Source organism: Pleurodeles waltl, chromosome 5 (assembly GCF_031143425.1).
Source record: "Pleurodeles waltl isolate 20211129_DDA chromosome 5, aPleWal1.hap1.20221129, whole genome shotgun sequence".
Classification (NCBI taxonomy): domain Eukaryota; kingdom Metazoa; phylum Chordata; class Amphibia; order Caudata; family Salamandridae; genus Pleurodeles; species Pleurodeles waltl.
In genome coordinates this window covers 1308361222-1308382744 of record NC_090444.1, presented here as the reverse complement: position 1 = coordinate 1308382744, position 21523 = coordinate 1308361222, and the positions used below count along the sequence as shown (strand labels likewise).

The following is a 21523-nucleotide window of genomic DNA, read 5'->3' as shown; positions in this document are numbered from 1 at the left end:
ATATCCTGTTTTTCTAGCTGAAATGTACACCTGGTGTTGCTGATAATAGTCATCCTGCTTATTCATGTTCTTCAAATGCCTGCATCCTGTCGGCAAGTTTTGGAATATCCTTTCAGAATCACTGCCCTGCTTCACATCAGTTGTAACTGAAATGATTTCATCTTTAAGCCCCCTGAAGACATTCTGTCGGAAGCTTTTCATGATGATGCGGAGCTCTTCTAATTTAATTCATCATTGTGTCAGTAAGAGAAGCTTCCCTTGCACTTAACTTCTTCACTCCACTCTACCAAATCATTTCCTTGATATTGGATCTTTTTTTTCTACTCAGTCCCAAGGTCTTCAGATAACTCCAGTAGCAACTCAGGACAGTTGCTGTCGTTTAGGCAGAATGTAAGCTTGGCCCATACAATCCAGGCAACCCAATCAGCATAGTCCATACAGTTCAGGGTTGTATGTATGTTCTCCAAGTGGGCCCAGGACGGCTTCTAAGAATGAAAATTTGAGTTCCAGAATCCCCTGGGACTAAAGTCCCATACCACTACTGATATTGCAACTTTCAGCTTGCGTTTGGTATCCAGGAACACTGTCTGTTTAGGAGGACCTGATCTGCACCCCCATGGGTCTCCGGGATTAACCTCTTGAACTTCGGGGGCTACTTGCTCCTCTTCCGCAAACTGTTAAGTCCTGTGGTAAAATCTCCCACTTTCTGCTGCTGCAGGCTTGTTCTCTTCAGTGGCACTGGGACAGATGTCCATCTTGGTGGCCACTGTAGCCTATCCACCATTACAGCAGCCAGTTCCCTTCTGTTGTGACCTGTGGCTTTCACTAGCACTGCTTAGACTTAGAATTCAGTCACATGAGGTTGCCAGAAGATACAATGGCAGTACTGAGAGAGGCTAGAAAACCAATAACAAAGAAATATTATGGGGTAAAACGGAAAAGATTTTCACTTTGGTGTGTGAAAAATAAATTAAACAAGAGGATCACAAAAGAGAAGAGTGTTTTAAAATATTTAACACATCTCTTACAAGAGGGGCTGGCTTATGCTTCTTTGAGAGTTAACCAGGCTGCTATAGTGGCTATGCAAGAGGACAAATGGGAAGAAGCTTCTTCACTGCACCATTTTTCTTGACCTGTGATGATGTTCCCTAGACAATAAATTGGTCTCCTTATACATTTTGAGACTACCTCAGTGCTATATGGATATGGATTGCAACTTTCTCCCCTTTGATTGCATGTTTTCGAAGTAATTTACTGCAATAGCATCTACTTGTTTACTCCAGATATCCACTACCAAAATTGCAGCACATCCAACATTTTGCCATTTAGATTGTGGCAGGTGTTAGAATTTTTTTTTTGTGATGGGAAACGTTTTTTTTTATTTCCAGTAAAATACTGGGTTCTGTTGAAGGCAGCATACTACATGCCCTAAGTCTTTTGTGTTTCCGGTAACTCATGTTTCACAAGAAGAGGTTTTCAAACAATTTTTCTGGAGGGACGATCTAACTCCTCTCAGCTGTATTAAATTAGCTTGAGCTGCAGAGAAATCATTCTGGCATATCGACCATGTGCTCAAGGATCAAAACCGGTTTTCTTTTCAAGAAAGCTTTAAAAACTGTTATGCTAAATTGATCATCCTTCTTTTCCTGCTGTCCAAGTAGTGTGTGCAGGTACTCTTTATAGCACCAAGATGCTCCTTGCACTAAACAGGGGCCATTAGCACTAATAATCTGGTAAATACTGGATATCTTTCTTACTAGTTGTAGTGCTTTCCCCATCATTTATTTGTATTCCCTCTGTCACAAACTCATTTGTTTAATGGGTGGGTTGTTGCTACTGGTGCCATTTCCGATTTCCCTGTTATTCTTTTCTGGCAAATAAAGACGTCCAGCAATGTGTTTAGCAACTCCGAAGTGGGTGGCACTTGGCAGATCAATTGCCAAAAGCCCAAAACACTTTCCCCTAGGAAAAGAAATAATCTTACAGGCAAACACTTACTCGTCAATCTATATAATTTCACAACAGTTTATCAAATACAACACAACCAAATACCACTGAAGTTTAAAAAGATATACCGCTTTTATAATCTTCTATATACAAATTATTGCATTTAAAATTTTGTGCACATACTAAAATACGGACCGGTTGGTGGCTGCAGTGTGTGTATATTTCTGTGTCTCTGACTCCTAGGTTCTTCCTATGGAATTGGCGACACGGGTAGCATGTCCATATTGCGAAATGGAAATACACCCAGTGGCAATTGTAATGATTTATCTTTGTTTATTTACATGCTAGAAGCTGTGCCATTTACAAGGGCGTCATTTTATATGCAATTAACATTTGATGATTTTGGCGATGTTTGTGTCATTTTCACAGATTATGGTTTGCCTTTCTTTGTACAGAGTGGGAAATGCACCACCAGCCCCCTCATCCTCCTCCTGAGCAGCAGTGGATACCGCCTGCTCCTGGTCCAATGGACCTTGTACCTATGACTGAGGACAGCAACAGCCAGGACAGCGGGGAATTTTCACTTGACAGTAGACACATGTTTAATCAGAACAATCACAGTTTTGGAGGCCCTCCTGATAATTTTGGAATGGCACCAGTGAACCAGTTTGATTACCAAGTGAGAGACATAATCTGATTTTATGACTATTTTTCGCTTTATGTTCCTGTTTGTGATCACTATTTCAATACAAAATACACATTTCCAGTGATTCTGTCAAATTTAATGTTTGTTTTGTAACTGAATGAAGTCATTGATGGGAATGAACAAGCCGAACCTCAAACCTGCATCACATGGTTCAAGTTTTTAAATGATAGCAATAGTTTGACTTTGTCGGCTTTTTTTGGCACAGTTTGTTACTATCCCAGGGCCAGATGTTCGAAGCATTTTACTGGTTTGGGCTGTTTGCGTTTTGCCATGTACAAAAGGCAAAATGCCTCTCAGTAACTTGTTACTAAATCACATTTTGCTATTGCGATTCGGTATTAAGAGTGGGTGTGTTTAGGGTGTCCCTTTCTAATACCATAGCGCTGGTATGTATGAATGATTTGCGACAGGAATGCGGTTGCAAGACATGCATAATTTATTGATTCCGTAGAGGAGGCAGTAACACATTTGCCAACAGGAAGGGATCTCTAAGGAACCCCTTCCCCTTTGTGTATATGGGTGAAAACATTTTAAGAGCAGGCAGTGGTTACACGGACCACTGCCTACTCTTTAAAAATGAAAAGAAAACGTAATTTAACTTTTTGTAATGCAGCACGTTTTCCTTTAAGGAAAGCGGGCCACAATACAAAAAAAATGCTTGATTGAAAAAACAACAACAGACATGGTGGTCTGCAGACCCCTGTGATTGTGGTCATTCCCAAAAGGTTTGCAAATTGCTACTTGCCTCATGAATATTAATGAGGTAGGTCCCTTGCCACCCATTTGGGAATTGCAGACAGTGTCTGAGACACATCACAGTTTGTGATTTTCTACTAACGAATCGGAAAAAATTGCTATTGGGAAATCGCAAACTATTTTTTTTGTACATCTGGCCCAAAGTGATCTAAAAGACAGTTGAACTTATACTGAAAGGTTTTAATAATGTCTGAGTTGTATGTGCCCTCTGTTAAAGAAGAGCTGTAGTAGCTCGTTATTTTTCTTCTAGAATAGCAAAATCCACAAGGCCTTTATTTCGTGTTTTGTGGCACCTGAGAAGAGAGAAAATCAGATGCCTAGTGAAATGACAAATGATCCTCATCTTGGAGCAGTACAACACCTAAGAGTCAGTTTGGAGTCATTTTAATTAGCATATCCTCTCCTGGTGAAGTCCGGTTGGGAAGTGGGAAAATGTTCACTGATTTATTATTCTAGCATTTGGAGATTATTAATCTAGCATCTGAAAAAATATAATTTAATTTTTTTTTTGTATGTGCTTCTATTATTAACTGACCCCTATTCTAAACTTAATTTGGGAATTTGAGAATGCATAAACAGGCATTTGTAAGATTTATAATCATTTCTCTAAATCGACCTACTTTGCCACCCACCGAAATCAATGTATGAAAGAAGCAGCCTTTGAATGCTTAGCAAATGTGCAAAATGTTTCTTGAATGGCTATTGCACACCTAAGGCAGTGGTCTTTCGCGCTTTTATTCTGAGTCCCCCTTGAGTTCTAACTCACCCACCCCACATGAATGTATTAAAGTGGGTGATGTTGAATTATGCTGGCGAGACACATCAGATGTTTAGGGCTATTGGTTTCAGCTAAACTCAAAGATAGCTAAAACAAAACATAATATTCAGTAGTGCATACTTCAGTCCTGCCCTCCAAATGTTACCACAAAACCAGCAGAACAAACCGAACAGTACAGTTTTTCTTAACACACTACAAAACAGGTACAGCATGATGAAAACAATTCAACCTTTTCAGTTTGATAAGCAGGCAGTCATGGCCAGAATCTACTTTAATATCCTGACTCAGCAGTGTGTGCTGGCAGGTATGTAGGGCTTGGGGTGGAAAGGGACAGGCATCTAATACATGCCTTTTTGGTCTTGAGAGTGTGTTGGTGAAACGGGTAGGAGAATCCTTTCCCAATGGTGTATGCTGAACAGAGATTTGGGGACATTGGCATTCTCAGTGGGGTAGAAGACTGGTCCTGGGACTGCTGTCTTCTCCAAGGACTTCCCTGGTATCCCTCATAACCCCTTCCAGATCTTACAGCCCCTTGTATTTTGTCTACTGGCTATAGGGAGCCCCTCAGCCTTTAGTGAGTCACCCATGGTTAGCTGTTAAGTGCGCACCCAGATGTGACTGGCCGTAGTCACTCTTAGATCGTCTGTGTTGGAAGCTGACTCTGTATATACTATACCAAAGTAAGCTATAGTGTGCATAGAGTCCAGTGGTTCCCCATAGGCTTTACAGAGAATAATGTAAATACTAATGCTCTCTTTTGTGGTAGTGTGGTCGAGCTGTTAGGCTTAACTCAGGGTAGTGCTAAGCATTTGTTCTACACACACAGTCAAGAATGAGGCACACACTCAATGATTAACTCAAGGCCAATGTTTATATATCAAAAAAATATACTTTGTTACTTTATTTCTAGAACCAAAAGGATCTTTGTTGCAGGTAAGTCACTTTCAAGTATCAAATGCCCTTTGTTTGTTACAGATAAGATAGTTTTCAGTTAAGTAATACTTTTCAATATCAGAAGTACACACTAGAAAGCAATGCCGTCCTAGGGAGGAAAAGTATCAGCACAGTTTGCGGGCAAGTACTTGGGTTGCAGGTAGTACCAGCAACTTCAGGGCACAGTGCTGGTGGGTTTAGATCAACAGTTGGGGTGGGGGAGTCCACAGGTTATCACTAAACACACATCCTCAGTGGCCCAGGGGTGGCAAGGTGCAGGGTGCAAACACAGCGTTGGGCGCCCAGTGCTTTTCATTGGAGAAACCCACCGGGGTCACAAAGAGACTGCAGGCTTGTTCCAGGGAGTCGGCTGAAGAAGCCCAACGGCTGTACAGGTAAGTAGAAAGCCCACTGGATGTTGCTGGACCGTCAGTTGGGTCCCCCAAGGCCAGGGGGCTGCAAGTACAGGGGTACCTTAGGTGTGGGGAATCCTCTGGATTTAGGCTGCAGGCGTCGTCGTGTTGGTCAGGAGGGATGAACCCAGAGTAGACCCCAGGTCACAATCGCCTGGGGACCTTCTCTAGACCGGTGGTTCACCTGGTTTTGGGCCGTGGGCACCGGGCGCAGAGTGGGCAGGACTTGCGGATTCTGGAGTCATTTTTGGAGGTTCCTTTGTGGACAGGGTTGCTGTCCTCTGGAGTTCATGGTCCTTGGGCAGGAAAGCCGTCCTGGGGGTTTGTAAAGGTTGCTCATCCTGCAGGATGCGTCGCCTTTTTGTAGCAGGAGTCTTGAAGCTGCAGACAGGCCGGTAGGGCTGGGGCCAAGTCAGTTGTGTCTGGAGGCTTCACTGCTGGAGCGCCTATTCAGTTCTTTTACTCCTTTAGATCTCCTGTAATCTGAAGAGCAAAGTTCAGGGGTGCCCCTAAATACTTGATTTAGGGGCATTACAGGGTCAGAGGGCAGTAGCAAATGGCTGCTGACCCTGAGGATGGCTACACACTTCCTTTGCCCATTCCCTTTGTGGTGAGGGGCACATTCCTAATCCTATTGGCTATCTTCCTCCAAAAAGAAGATGAAGGATTCTGCCAGGAGGGGTTCAACTTTGCTCTGCCCTAGGGGTGGTGCCAGCTGGGGTGGACACTCCTCCTGTTGTGTACTAATTATCCTGCTGGACCTGCTGACTAAAGTGGGGCTTGGTCCGGAGGGGCAGGCATCTCCACTAGTGGGAGTGCCCTGAGGCAGCAGAACAAAGGGCAGGAGCCTTTGAGGCTCACTGCCAAGTGTTGCTCTTCCTGCAGGGGATATGGGAGGGGGGGTGTGGGGGCGGTGTGAAGTACCTCCACCCAGAGCAGGCTTTGTCCATGACCCCTGAGAGTACAAAGGCCCTCAACCCGTTTAAGCCCTCTGTGTGCATTTTTCAATAAATCCAACACTGGCATCAGTGTGGGCTTATTGAGCTGAGAAACTTGATACGAAACTTCCCAGCATTCAGTGAAGCCATCTTGGAGCTGTGGAGTTGGTAATGACAAACGTCCAAGCCCTGTACTCAATATGGCTACACTGCACTTCCAGGGTCTAAGAATAGACTTAGACATTGTAGGGGCATATTGCTCATGTAGCTATGCTCTCACTTGTGCTTTAGTGGACCCTGCCTTAGGGCTGTAAGGCCTGCTAGAGGAGTGGCTTACCTATGCCACAGTCAGCAGTTTGTGGGCACGGCACCCAAAAAAGGAATATCACGTTGAGTTTACCTTTTTCTCTCCACCAACACACACACAAGCTGCAGTGTGCATGTGTTTGGTGAGAGGTCCATTAGAGTGTCACAGTACATGCTGCAGCCCTTAGAGGCCCCGAGAGGGGGCAGTGGGTAACAAAAGAACAGTTTTTGCCAATACTACCAAGCATTTTGAATCATGGTAGAGAGGCTTTTAAGAAGCCTGCAATGTGCAGAGTGCTGACACCAAGAGCAGAGAATAAATATATACATTTGTCCAAGTATCCCCTATACATAAGAGGAACAGTCCCAGCTGGCTCGATCATGGTAGCTGCGGTAAGAAAAAGGGAAAACATCCCCATTACATCTGGTCCACCTCAAGGCAAGGAAAGTAAAAGGATGAATTTAATCAGCAGGACACTTGAAAGAGGATTAGCAAATCAGTGGAGAATTGGCAACTCGAACGCGCACTGCTAAATAGGTACGCATACCAGCAGTGGGATGAAATGGCAGAGCTAATGATGCATTTCCCTAAAAAGGTATAGAGCTGCTGCACTGGCTGAAGAGGGTAAAAGCATAGCCAATACGTGCCTCAAATCAGCATTAGATGCAGCTGATATGGCTACCTGACAAATGATGGTGAGACCAACAATGAGACTCCATGCATGGTTGAGGGTGTCTGATTTTAAACCAGAATTTTGGGCAAACATCATTAACACCCTGTTCAATGTAGAACAACTGTTCAGCAGTTCTGTAAATTAAACATTACAACAGCTGAAGAAAGACAATGAAACCGCTAAATTAATGGAAGCCCTTCAAATTACGGGAAACCTAGGAAGAGGAACCACTCCATTCAGAAGACTGGTAGGAAGAGTTAACGTCTCTAATACCTCTTTTGAATAGGGGTTTCAAGGAGCAAGCCAATCCCAGCCAGCACCTTAACACTGGCAGTTTCAGATTCAAGGACAACAGTCCTTTTTGGGGACATGCACAAGGAAGAGCACAACCTCATAGGGGAGTAGCAGCCCCTGCCAGAAAGTGACTCAGCACTACATTAAGACTTCTCACACACAACACCAGTAAGAAGAAGGGGGGAAAATGTCCTTCAGGAGTGGAGGAAGGAAAGGACAGACAGTTTGGATCTTAAATATGAAGTATGAATATTGCATAGAACTGATCAGAATACCTCTGTCAACAAGACCAAGGAAAACAGTCCACTGAAAGGAAGAAACATCCCGTCTGCTGAAGGAAACAGATGAGTTGCTGGGAAAAAGAGCAATAGAAAAGGTGCCCCAGAAGAAAATCATTCAAGGAAATTACTCCGCATATTTCCTCATACCAAAACAGGGCAGAACACTACATCTGATTCTGGATCTACGATTTATGAACAAGCTTATAAAGACACCAAAATTAAAGATGACAACACGGCAGGGGGTAATACCACAGATTCAAAAGGGGGATTGCATAGTGACCATAGACTTGAACGACCTCTATTTACCCATCCAAATAAATTGCAATCACAAAAGATTATTGCAATTTGTAGTCAACAGGAGTCATTACCAATTCCAAGTGCTGGCTTTCAGAATAAAGTCAGCACCAAGAGTGTAAAAATGCCTAACAACAGTGGCAGTAAACCTAAGAAGACAAGGGATTCTCGTTACCCTTACATAGACACTGGTTGGCAAGAGCAAGTTCATTAGGCAAATGCAATATAGACATAAAAAAGGTTATGACAACACTGTTCAGTCTAGGTTTTTCAATAATTACAGAAAAATCATCAATATAGCCAAAGCAAGAAAAGGTCTTTCTAGGGGCTAGAATCAACTTGATAAAGGCAAAGGCATATCTATGCTGAAAGAGGGTAGTGTCAGTACTTCACAAAACTCATCTTTACCAGAGGGGACAGACTGACAGCGAGGATTTGGGGGAAAATTCTGGGAAAGATGGCCTCATGCATCCCTCTCATTCCATATGCAAGGCTACATATGAGACCAATTCAGGAATGGCCACAAAACCTATGGTCACAAGCTACAGGGAGTTGGGAGGATCTAGTGGTCGTCTTGCAAACAAATCAGGAGGAAATGGTGTGGTATAACAGGAAACATTCAACAGAAGGAAGACCATATACACAACCAACTCCTACAGTGACTATTATCACAGACTCCTCACACATTGATTGGGGAGCGCATATGGGCTCACTCAAGGTCAGTGTTATATAGATGGAACAAGATGCAGTACAGCATATCAATGTCCTGGAACTGAAAATTGTGTTCCTATCCTTTCAGAAAGAGCTGTGGGGAAAACCCAAACAGACAATACTACAACAATGTTTTACATCAGCAAACTAGGTGAAACTCAATTCTTTGTTCTATTAAAACTAGCACAAGAGATGTGGAAGGGGACAAATCAGACTGATTTGCCTGTCAACAGTTCATCTCACATGGAAAGACAGTGTTGAAGCGGACAAACTAAGCAGGTAAGCATCATTTTCCCAGGAATGGGAATTCAATCAAGCAGTACTCAAATGTTGGGGTACACCAAGATTTTTTTTAAACGCAGGCAGATGCAAAATGCCAACATTACCCATCCAGACATCCACAACACCAGTCGATGGGGAATGCCCTGTTTAAAAGCTGGTCAGGGATAGTTGCATACTCTTTTCCCCCCGATACCACTGTTACGCAGAGTAATGAACAAGTGCAAACAGGACAAGATGACACTTTTCCCTATTCCCCCTCAGTGAGCGAGACAGACTTGGTATGCTGAACTAATAGTAATGGCACAAGGAAACCTCCATAAATTGCCTATGCTTCAAGACCTGTTGTCAATGAAAGGGAGGAGAGTTCTCCATTCAGAACCAGAGAGTTACAGTTTAGCAGCATGGCTTTTGAAAACGTAGGCAACACTTACACATCTTCTAGATTGCGAGTTAACATATGCTTCCCTAAAAGTACATTTAGCAGCTATCGTGCCTATACAAGAGGCCATATAGGAAGAGGTTTCTTTACATCGCCAGTAATTAAAAGATTCTTAGAGGGAGCAGAAAAGATAGCACCATCTAGAAGGCTGCCTTCTCCAACATGGAACTTAAACCTGGTACTAATCCAACTAATGAGGAAACCCTTTGAGCCTCTTCACAAGGAATCATTAAAAATGCTCAAGCTAAAAACATCCTTTCTAGTAGCAATGACATCACTTCACAGAGTGAGTGAACTACAAGCACTCACTATTCAGGAACCTTACCTTTAAATCTACAAGGACAATATAGTCAGGAGGAAGACTCTTACTTCATAAACAAAGTTGCTAGACATTTTTGCATGAATCAGTCAATCCAAATTCCAAGTTTTTTCCAAGAACCCAAAAACCAAGCAGAAAGAGTGATGCACGCTCTTGATGCAAGAGAGCAGTGATGTACTATATAAAATAAAAAAAACCTTTCAGGCAGGAAAACAAAACACCTATTTGCGTCATTTGCTGACCGCAATAATGGCAAACCAGTAACAAAAGTAAATGGATCTCGCATACAATTCAATTATGTCACTTAAATGCAGGAGCAACATTAAATTCCAAACCAAAAGCACACTCAACACACCAAAAAGGAGCAACTATAGATTTTCTGGCAAATATACCACTACAGGATGTTTTCACGGGGGCTACTTGGTCATCACTTCACACATTCCCAAGACGTTATTGTATTGATACTTAAATGAACAAGGAAGCTTAAGTCGGACAAAGAGTTTTAAAACATTTATTTACAAATGTAAGCTCATCTTCACCCCAACCACCTCAAGATCAAATACTGCCACAAAATCAATGCACAGCACAGCATGTGAATCCAGAAAAGATTCACCCTGCAAAATGAAATGACTTCTTAACCTGCAGGAGTAGTTTTGCACTACCCACTTCCCTCCTGTGGGGGGACGACTTCAACATTTCCATGCACAATGGGTGAACATCACTTCGGATCAATGGGTCATTTTCATTACCAACATGGTTAGTGTCTGGTACTCATTACCACTCCTCCAAACATTCCCCCTCACGCTTTCAAGAACACCTTATTATTATTATTATTTTTTTTTTAAAGAATTTCTTTGTCATTTAACATTTCTGTGCCTACAATGTATCAGGATCAAATACATATAAGATGGATCATAAGATGACATTTATACAATACCTTCTTGACAATTAAACAAATCTCAAACTTGATAACACCAGACCATAACATTACATGCTCACTGCAGTTCGTAGTCCCCCCTACCAGCCCCACGATCTTGACTATTTAGTGCCATAGGAGATGCAAATACCGCCCTCCCCCCCCCTTCAGTGTCTTTATTACTGAATAAGAGTAAGCCTATAAAATGTAAATGTAAATATAGTTGTATGTCCTCAGTAGTTTAATCACTGTATGAGTCTAGCTGCAATATGGAGTCTTGGCCGTTATGTAATAGTGCATGGGTCATGGCTGCCCAGGCTATCAATGCCTCTTCCGCTTTCACATCAGTCGTAGTTTTCCTCAGGTGTGCCTCTGTATTCGCCCGCTCTAGGAGATCAGCTCTCCAGGCTGTGTTTGTCGGGGACGAGGGCTGAGCCAATGTATGACGATGCATCTTTTAGCCACCACTTGACATAGGATTGTCGTCCCCCTGCTATAGCCAAGATATTGACCATAGTAACGGTGAGATCTGGTGCATCGGGAATGTAGGCCATAATTGACGTGGCATATTATTGCCATATTGATGGAACTTCCCCCCCGCCTAAGTGAAAGGTTGTCTGTGCCTCCTGTAATCACTTGGGCTTTACGTCTGAAAGGAGAGATTATCCAGATACCTAAATCTAAGGCCATATACGACCCATTAGGCCTGTTAAATGCGGGAAGTTTTGGGGTATTCCTGCTCCCACCATCAGGAGTTCACCTTTTTGGTGTCCATCATGGGACTCCTCTAAAAGATGTCTCTCCCAATTCCACTCCCCATCGAGACAGGAGATGGCATGCTGTAGATGGGCCGCAAAGTAGTATAGTTCTAAATTCGGAATGTCCAAGCCACCACTTGCCCACTCTCTCTAAAGGGCGGCTAAACTAACCTGGCATCTTTTACTATGCCATAAAGGTTCCCCTAAGAGCATATCCAGCTCTTGGAACACTTTTTTGGGGATTTCATAGTAGGAGCCCTGCCTGTATAGACATCTGGGTAAGAGGAGCATCTTCATGAGAGCTATTTTCCCCATCAGGGAAAGCCAAAGGGTGTTCCAGAAGCGTATGGAAGACCGGAATCCAGGAACAACTCTCCCCCATATTATTTTTACAGAACAGTTCCTGTTCTTGCATTACATACAGGCCTAAATACTTGATTTTATATATCACCCATGGAAGTTCAGTTCTGTGGGGACTTTTGAGGGGTTTACTTGTCAGTAGTCTGAGCGGTAACAAGGTTGGCTTAATTGTGTTGACCCGTAGGCAGGGCACCTCCCTAAATTGGTCCATAACACCGGGAACCGATACATCGGAACACCGGAGGTAGATCTGAGCATCGCCTGAATCCAGGGAAACTGTATGCTTTTTAGGGCCCACCCGAATTCCCCATCCCTTTAGAACTTGGATGAGCCTGCATGCTAGGGGTTCAATTGCAAATATTAGGGTAGACACTGGACACCCTTGCCTGGTACCTCTCTTTAGTTGAATTGCATCTGAAACATAGCCACCATTGCAAACCCTAACTCTGGACTGAGTATACAGTAGTTTGATCCATTTAATAAATCAATGGCCCAATTGCTTGTTTTCCAGCACAGACCAGGCATAGTCTCAGTTGAGGGAGTCAAAGGCCTGTTCAGTATCTAGAAAGGCTAGGGTATATTGGTAGTTTCTGAGCTGTGGGTCAAGTAGCACATATGCCAGGCAGCAAATGTTACGGAGGGTGTTTCTTCTTTTTAAAGGAGATACAATCCTTCTTCTCAAAGGGGCCATATGCTCCCTATACTTTCTCATTCCCAAAAAAGATGTCTCTCTCGGGTCCATTCTGGACCTAAGGCCCTTAAACCACTACATTCTACTGTAGGAAGCTGACCTGGTGTGTGGTGAATACCTAAGGTATTATCACCTTACAGTAGGTCCAGGTATCCCAGTGTGTGTAGAAGACGGGCTCTCTAGAGGTAGCTGTGGATGAGCAGCCAAAGCTTATCTAGGAGACATGCAGAGCTCATGCCATTCCAATTACAGTCGCACAGCACTTACACACATGAAAAAAACACACAATGTTACAAAAATAAAGGTACTTTATTTTAGTGACACAAATACTAAATTACTAGATAGGCAATTCTCCAATAGGAGGTAAGTAAACACACTATTGCATGTACAGTAGTTATCAGAAATGGGCATGAAAGGCAATGGAAAACAGTGAAAAGCAATATACTGAAAGCCTGGGGGGGGAGGGGGTACCAAACCATATACTAAATAAATGGAATATGAAGGTGTGCTCCCCAGCCAAGGAAGTGGAATTGGTAGAGGGGAGCTGGAGGAACTAGGAAACTCCTAAGGTAAGTACCAGAATGCCCCCCGCGACCAGGAAGAAAGAGGTAAGTTACTGGTTTTCCCCAAACCAACTCAAAGGACTTCAGAAAAGGATATTGCAAGACCCAGACAAGACTGCAAGAAAGCAAAGGTGGATCCTGGGACCGAGTCCAGTGCACATTCGAGTGTCCAATGAGACAAAGACGGTCAGCAATGCAGCACTAGAGCAGATGAAGAGTTCCTAGGTGATGCAGGTGACATTCCACGCTGGATTAAAGGATTGCAGTCGGTCTGTGGTGTGGGAAAACCACCAACAAGCCTAGGCAAAGGCAAATGTCGCGTTTGGTGGAAAAGTGGCGCTATCGGCGACCAGCATGGTCCAACGGGTACTCAACCCACAGCGGAGTCCCAGGCGACCCTCCGCAGTGCAGAGAGTCCAAAGAAGACGAGGCAGCCCCAACAGAAGACCCACAGGCATGGAGTCTAGGAGTCACAGTGAGGCCCACACAACACACCTTAGGAGAGGTCCTACGTCGCATGAGCAGTACGCAGAGGGCTGTGCGTCGCAGAGAAGAGTGCTGGGGGCTGGGACTACACAGAGCCTGAAGATCCTTTGGAGGAGATGCCAGCAAGCATTGGTAGCCGCAAGCGACGCGGTGCACAGTAGTACTGTCCTGCGTGGGAAGGCAAAGGCTTACCTTCACCAGAGTTGGACAGCTGGTAGAGATGACCAAGGGGACCACTCCAGACTACCACTTGTGATGTAGGATACATGCAGCTCAGGATGAGAGGAGGTCCATGCCAGCCGGTTGTCGTTACATTTAGTGTCTGTGGATGCAGGGGAGTGACTCCTTCACTCCAAGGGAAATTCCTTATTGCTTCTTGTGCAGGCTGAAGACTTGCTTCCCTCAGAGGATGCACAGCTGAGGAAAGGTTGCAGTTGATGGAAGGAGCCGGAGAAACAATGTTGCAGAGCAGTGTCGTTGTTGTAGCTGCAGATTGTAGGTTCCTGTGGAGTCCAGTTGCAGTTCCAGTGGCCAGAAGTCAAAGTAAATGATGCAGAGGATTCCTGCTGGAGTCTTGCACTTTGAATCCGAGGACCCACCCAAGAGGGGGACTCTAAATAGCCCTGGGAGGGCTATTGATCACCCAGCCAGATGACCACCTATCAGGAGAGAGCTGTGACGTCACCTGCAATGACCTGGCCACTCAGATGCTCTGAGAGGCCTCTGCCCACCTTAAATTTGAGATGGCAGAATCAAGGGGCCATCTGGAGGAGCTTTGGGCACCTGGGTTGGTGATGGACAGGGGAGTGGTCCCTTCCCTTTCTGTTGTCCAGTTTTGCGCCAGAGCAGGGAACAGGAATCATACAAACAATACTGGCATTAGTATTGGGATATGATTCAGACATGTTTGATATCGACCAGGTCCAGGTTTGGAGTTACATTTATGTAGCTGGACACTGTGTCCAGTACACTGGTAAATTGGCTTTGCTGCACTTACGAAGTCCAGTGCAATGGAACTGGAGTTCGTAGGAGCACCTCTGTTCATGCAGGGGGAAGGGCCTACCGCGGGAGTGACTCACAGTGACCGGGTGTAGTGACCTGTGGTGAAAGGGTGCATGCACCTTTTCACGTAGGCTGCAATAGCAGGCCTGCAGACACATTTTGCATTGGCTCCTGTGGTTGGCATAGTACATGTTGAAGCCCATGGGGAACCACTGTTGTCCCAGTGCCCTGGGTACCTAAGGATCATATACTAGGGACTTGAAAGGGGACAACGGTATGCCAATTGTGGGGTGCACAAAGGTCCAAGGTAACAACATTTGGAGGGAGCGAGCACAATCACAATCACGACCCGCCAACTCCGCTTCACCGACCTCACCCTCGCAACCGTCCCACGCATCCTCAGAACTACAACCCGTGGCAGATCATTCTCGCTTCCAAGATGTGGAACACTAGTCCCACCCACCTGTGTCTGACCAAAGACCTCCTTACCTTCAGGAGACTTCTCAACATCTGGCTGTTCGAGGAGAAGCTGCACTTCCTCCCTCTCTGCCTCCCCCCCCCCCCCCCCCTCCTCTCAACACCTTGAGACCCTCAGGGGTGAGTAGTGCGCTTTACAAATTCCTTGATTGAATCATTGGAGTCCTGGTTAGCAGGATCCCAGTGAAAGCAGTCTAAGCACACTGGTAGCAGGCAAAAAGTGGGGGTAACCATCCCAAAAAGAGGGTACTTTCCTACACATCTTTCCTAAATTTCTATATCTGTTTATTAACCTGTCACTCACCGTGCTGCAGTATTCTGCTGACGGCTCAGCTCGCGCTTGGTTTCCCTCGCTTGGGCAGGTGGGAATCCTCAAATTGCATGGGCGATAATGGTACTCCCTTTTGAACAGGGAGGGTTAGGGGTGATATGGACGTATACTACTACAGCACCCAGGCACAGTTTGTACACTACTGGCTTAGCTCTGTGCAATTCCAGATGCACGTGGCACCTGAACACGATCACGCTGCCCCATGCTCCCTCCATATGGCATTATATTTGCCCCTCAAGTGCTTAGGGCTCGGATTGATAATGTGGCCTGCACGGCTTGGGTGTGGAATTTACGCATGTGCTGCTAATTTTCTCCTTCAGCGCCACTTTTGGACACTCCTTCCTTCCTATTTCACTTGATGTTGGGACCCACAATTGTCTGAGGAAAAAATGCAGCTATTTCCCATCAGTACAGTATATTTAGATGGTACTTTCATCACACCACAGAAGGTCCTGCAGAAACATAGTATGACTGTCCTGGACACGTTTGCAAACTATCAACTGCATGCTGCATTCCGGGCGACTCATGAATCTTTCTCTGCGGCCCCACCCATATTCCAGGTACTTGAGGCAACGCTCACGAACCCCGCCCTGGGAAGACTGGTCATGACTTTATGCTAGAATGCAGGAAAATGCACTGGTGCATATGTGTCTAGCGGCCAGAAGGCTTGGGACGCTGATCTGGTGACCCCTGTCACCGAAGTAGTGCTGCACTCAATCTCAAACGCTTCTTCCAAGTTACAGGTTACGCATGATCCATTTCAAATAGCCACATAGATTAATTAGTACTCTGGAAAGACTGCATAGAATGGGCTTGATTGACGATGGGCATTGTGTGCCTTATGTTTCTGGCAAACAATGTTTGATGCATTTGAGGAAATCACTGGTTATGCACCTGGGTGCTCACTGCGCATTGCACTATTAGGCTATGTAAGAGACACCCCCATCCTCCCCCCACCCACCTACCCCCCAAGATGTGCATACACAGAATACAGTCCTACTTCTACTGGCAAAGTGTCTGATGGCAGTGGTGATGTACTGGGGTTGCCGTTTGATGCCCCAGCGTGCTGGATGGCTCCGGGATGCGGCTTATTGACTGCCTATTGGGAGTTGATGCAGGCAAATCCCGCCTCAAAAATATGTGGTCCCCCTAGAATTATACCTCAGTGGCCAGGCTGTACAGCAAGAGCCTGTAACTGCTGCAGAGCTGGTAATGTCGACCCAGCCGGAACCCTCCGCCACTGCAAGTCATGCTGCATTGGTTCCCAAGTATGATGGTGCTGGGATGCAACTGTTCATGCCCACTCAAGTGCGCACCAGGAAGCTCCCATTGTAGAGGCTAGTAATCATCCCCGTTCGCTGAGTGATCCTTTCTTCTTCTCCTTTCTTTTCTCTCTCCTGTTTTTATGTTCCATTCATTTTCCTTAGTGCTTATGAACAGTGAGACAATTTAAGATGCTATTTTGCCTTGTCCATCGTTGGAAAAAGGAAGCTTGTGCAAAAACGCATCGTCACAAGCCATGCTGAATAAATACCTGCCACCTCATACGGGGATGTTCTCATTTGCATGGATGGAGATGGTTGTGCCCCAGTGGGCATTCTGCAATATAATCTCAGCATTAGCTTCGCAATTACTGGAAGCATTCAATTTGTATGCATATTATTCTAGAAAAATGTGAAACTAATGTACAGTGCTAAATCATGCCATGCCAATTATAATGGCTGTCCTCGTAACAGTATTCCAGCTGTGATATTGGCGCCAAAAAAGCTACCAAGAAATAAATCAAGCCATTCACGCCCCAGTTTGCAGTCAGGTCTGACAAAATTAGAGCTGAATACCAAAATTGAAGCACTGTTCTGGTTGCTAGAAGAAATACTAATACATAGTTCATTCTGTTTCAGCTGTGTAATGCCTCATAGGACTAGCCTTTGAAAGTGGATACCACTTCTTATCACTTGTTAACAGCTGGCTAGCAGTTAAACTCTTGTTTACTCTCCTAGAATTAAAAATGAAACACATAAGGATTGGTTGTAAGGAGTGAAACAGGGTTTAGCTATATCGAATAAAATGCTGGTAGCATCAGGCAGCGTTTTATAGGTGAGTATACATTTCCTCATCTATGTTCAGCCCATTGGGTTCCTTTGTGTCTACTCTGAAGATGTGCCTTGAGCCCAACCTCCTGTGTAATTTCTCACATATGAACAAATCATCAATGTACCTGACCCATATTGTGAAGAAACCATTCTTGCATGTCTGTCTTGTTGAGCACCTTCTCCGCTCACCAGTCCAAATGCAGATTAGCATAGCTGCGGGCGAAGCAGCTGCCCAACACTGTACATCTTAGCTGTTGGAACAGCTCATCATTGTACTTGAAAATATTACATTTTGCATGGGAAGATCTTGCAGGAGAAGGGGAGAAAAGAAAACGCTGGTCTCTGGCAGAGACCTGTCTCTGGTTGGAGTTGTGGTCTGTTGACCTGGTGCTGAAAACCTTTCATCCATCCATCCATCAAAGGGAGAGTGGTTTGGGGTCTCACAGACAATATCCCCACTGTGTGGTAAGGCAACAAGTAGGGCAGGGTGGGGTCCTGCAGCAAGAGGGAGTTTATCTCTGTAGCTGGCTGGAGTATCAGGCCATTTCCTATGTTGTAAACCACCTGGTGGGATCATTGAACACCACGGTGTAAGAACGCAGCTGGCAGCACCTGACGGATCACGAATGCCAGTTACACGCTGGGGTAAAACAGGGCATCTTCCACCCAGGGGGAGAACTCTGGCTAGATATTTTTGCATCTGTGTCTGAACTTATGGAAGTTCCAAGAAGGCTCTCCCTGAAGCGCATGCTTAATGGAGTGGAGCTTGGGACTCCTGTATGCTTTCTGCCACTACCTCTCCTACCCATATTTTTTTATAAGATCATGAACAATTGGTCTGTAGTTGTCCAAGTACCTCAAGATTTGGCTAGAAGAGTGTGGTACCTGGAATTTCTGGCCTTGAGCTCCTGTCCTACTATCAGGCTACTGCTTCAGGAGGACCTGCTATTCCAGAAAAAGGGCAGGGTCTTGCACCTCAACCTGCAGTTTCATTCTTGAAGACTGAGCAGCGTTGATTGACTGTTTGCTCTTCTTCCCGGAACCTGTGATGGTCATCCTTGCTGCCAGGCATCCTTTAACAAAGTTGACTTAAGCTGGACGCTAGGACAAGTTTGTAGCCTGGTGTGGCACCCTTAAGATGACTCGTTACAGGCCAAATTGATGGAATGCCTCTACTTTATCTCTAGCACAGAAAGAATTTGCAGTAGGTCTCATTAAAAGTTATTTGTCCGTCCTTTCTGCCTTTTTTGTGTTAACGGACAATCCTTCGCCTTTCAAATCACTTGTAGTCATGAGGTTTCTGGTCTGTTTGACTCAAAGTCACAAAAGAAACTGACAATGACTCACAGGGGTGGCATTTGTATGCAGCTCCATCGTCACTTTCTGGGCGAAACAAAGCCAGTGTGGAGCCACATGATGCCACCTATTGGTGTGCAGAAGTGTTGTTTAAATCTACCATATCCAGTCTGGCGCCTGGCGATATTGTGAGGAATCTGTAGTCAGAAAGAACATTCAACAGAAAGTGCATTAACAAAGTCAAGTAACTTGTTCTTTAAGAAATAACTGATTTAAAGTGAATGCATTTGTGTTGATGTGGGGGGAAAAAAAACTATAATTTCTGCTTTCAGCATGGTGCTTCTTTTGGCCCACCGCAAGGAGGCTTTCATCCTCCGTACTGGCAGCCCGGACCTCCAGTGCCACCAGCTCCTCCAGTAACTCCAGCACCACCACAGAATCGCAGAGAAAGGACCTCTTTTAGGGATCGTCAGCGTTCTCCTGTTCCAGTGCCCGTGAAACCACCAGAGCCACCTCCACAAATCGGTATGTTTAAATCTTCTTCTTTTTTTTTTTTTTTTTATAAACACATTTTTCATTGCATTTTTTGAAGTTCTTTACACAATATTGAGTTCTTAGTGTGGTACATATATTGCATTGAAGGATTTAAAAAAATCTTCTGAAGTTAACAATTAATAGCATAAGCTCTATGACAATTTAATCTTTTAGTCAACATTGCTGGATTTTATTTGTAATTTAAAACCTTGTACTTTTTTGTTTTTGGTATTTTAGATGTCTACTTTTTCTAGTTTGGTTTCTTGTGTGTTTGTAGCTTATGTATCTTATGGTTTCATCCTAGCCAGCCTGAGTGTGCTTGACCACGCGTAGCAAGCTATCTAGAATTATTTGTGCTACTGTTTTTCCAGAATATTTCTATTGTAGGGCTGGTGACTGTATGCTTTTTAATCAATTTTGTTTTTTTGTTACCTATTTTTAACAATAGCAATAGTAAACAAAGAACAGAGCATGTAGAACTTGTTTGTTTAAAACATCTGGGTATACATGGGATGGCCTTGAGCAAATTGGAACCCCACTGAAGGCAAAAGCATCTGTTATCTGTTAATGGACATCACAATAGCAGGAGGATTTGCATTACAGTGCATCCACAAATGGTGTGTAGGATGTACCTGTGTTTAGTTGCTACATCACAGGCATGTGCTCTCTGTTGAGTTTCCACAACCTCATTCTGGTAATATATTTTTTGTCAGAAAACACACTGGTAATTCAGTGGTAGACAGAAATTGCCCCGCTTGATCAGCCACCTTGCCACCAACAGCCAGTCAGACCCATGGGGGAGATAACTCTAGAGCTTTGTAAATCTGTTACTATCGTATTGAGTTTACCTATCATGAGTGTGATTGCTATGAGATTTTACCCTGGGACCATAACCACATCTTTGATGTTAGGTAGGAGCAGGAGACTTAATTCTCAAAGTTTTAGGTATTTGTAAAATTGAGCCATGTGTAGGTGAAAATCGATTTGCAAGTCAGTGAATTTTCTTCTGATGCCCAGATTCAAAACACCCCTCAACCTAGGGAAACCTAGGCAATATTATAAGGTCCCAACCTAGGGAAACCTATGTGGTCACTTCTAGGGAATTCTGAAATTCCTTTAAGGTGGCATCCTGCAGAAGTCATGATCCACTTTAGGAGAGGAGGGCTTCGGTAAGGCCTTTGTATCTACAGAGTCTCACATCTCTGTTTCCAGAAAACTGTATTGTGTTTTTATTTAGGCACACTTCTCCAGGGCAGCGTCAGCACTCTTTTCACCTTTATTTTTGTTACTCCACTGCCCATCAACTGAAATTAGCGTATTTCTCATTAACAGTCTGTAGGAAGTTGGCTCTGTATGTGCTATTTCAAAGTAAGGAATAGCATGCACAGAGTCCAAGGGTTCCCCTTAGAGGTAAAATAGTGGTAAAAATAGATAATACTAATGCTCTATTTTGTGGTAGTGTGGTCGAGCAGTAGGCTTATCCAAGGAGTAGTGTTAAGCATTTGTTGTACATACACATAGACAATAAATGAGGTACACACACTCAGAGACAAATCCAGCCAATAGGTTTTGTTATAGAAAAATATCTTTTCTTAGTTTATTTTAAGAACCACAGGTTCAAATTTAACATGTAATATCTTGTTTGAAAGGTATTGCAGGTAAGTACATTAGGAACTTTGAATCATTTCAATTGCATGTATACTTTTCAAGTTATTGACAAATAGCTATTTCAAAAGTGGACACTTAGTACAATTTTCACAGTTCCTGGGGGAGGTAAGTTTTTGTTAGTTTTACCAGGTAAGTAAGGCACTTACAGGGTTCAGTTCTTGGTCCAAGGTAGCCCACCGTTGGGGGTTCAGAGCAACCCCAAAGTTACCACACCAGCAGCTCAGGGCCGGTCAGGTGCAGAGTTCAAAGTGGTGCCCAAAACGCATAGGCTAGAATG

The 21523-nt window shown here is 44.2% G+C and overlaps 1 protein-coding gene across 2 annotated transcripts in view; it reads left to right on the top strand.

Moving 5' to 3' along the window:
* Positions 1 to 21523, top strand: part of PNISR (PNN interacting serine and arginine rich protein) — a 242349-nt gene that overhangs the window by 65043 nt on the left and 155783 nt on the right. For both annotated transcript variants that reach the window (XM_069235540.1, XM_069235539.1), the window contains exons 4-5: positions 2403 to 2626; positions 19377 to 19569. In XM_069235540.1, the coding sequence (XP_069091641.1) occupies positions 2403 to 2626; positions 19377 to 19569 (417 nt within the window). The remainder of the gene's footprint in view (positions 1 to 2402; positions 2627 to 19376; positions 19570 to 21523) is intronic.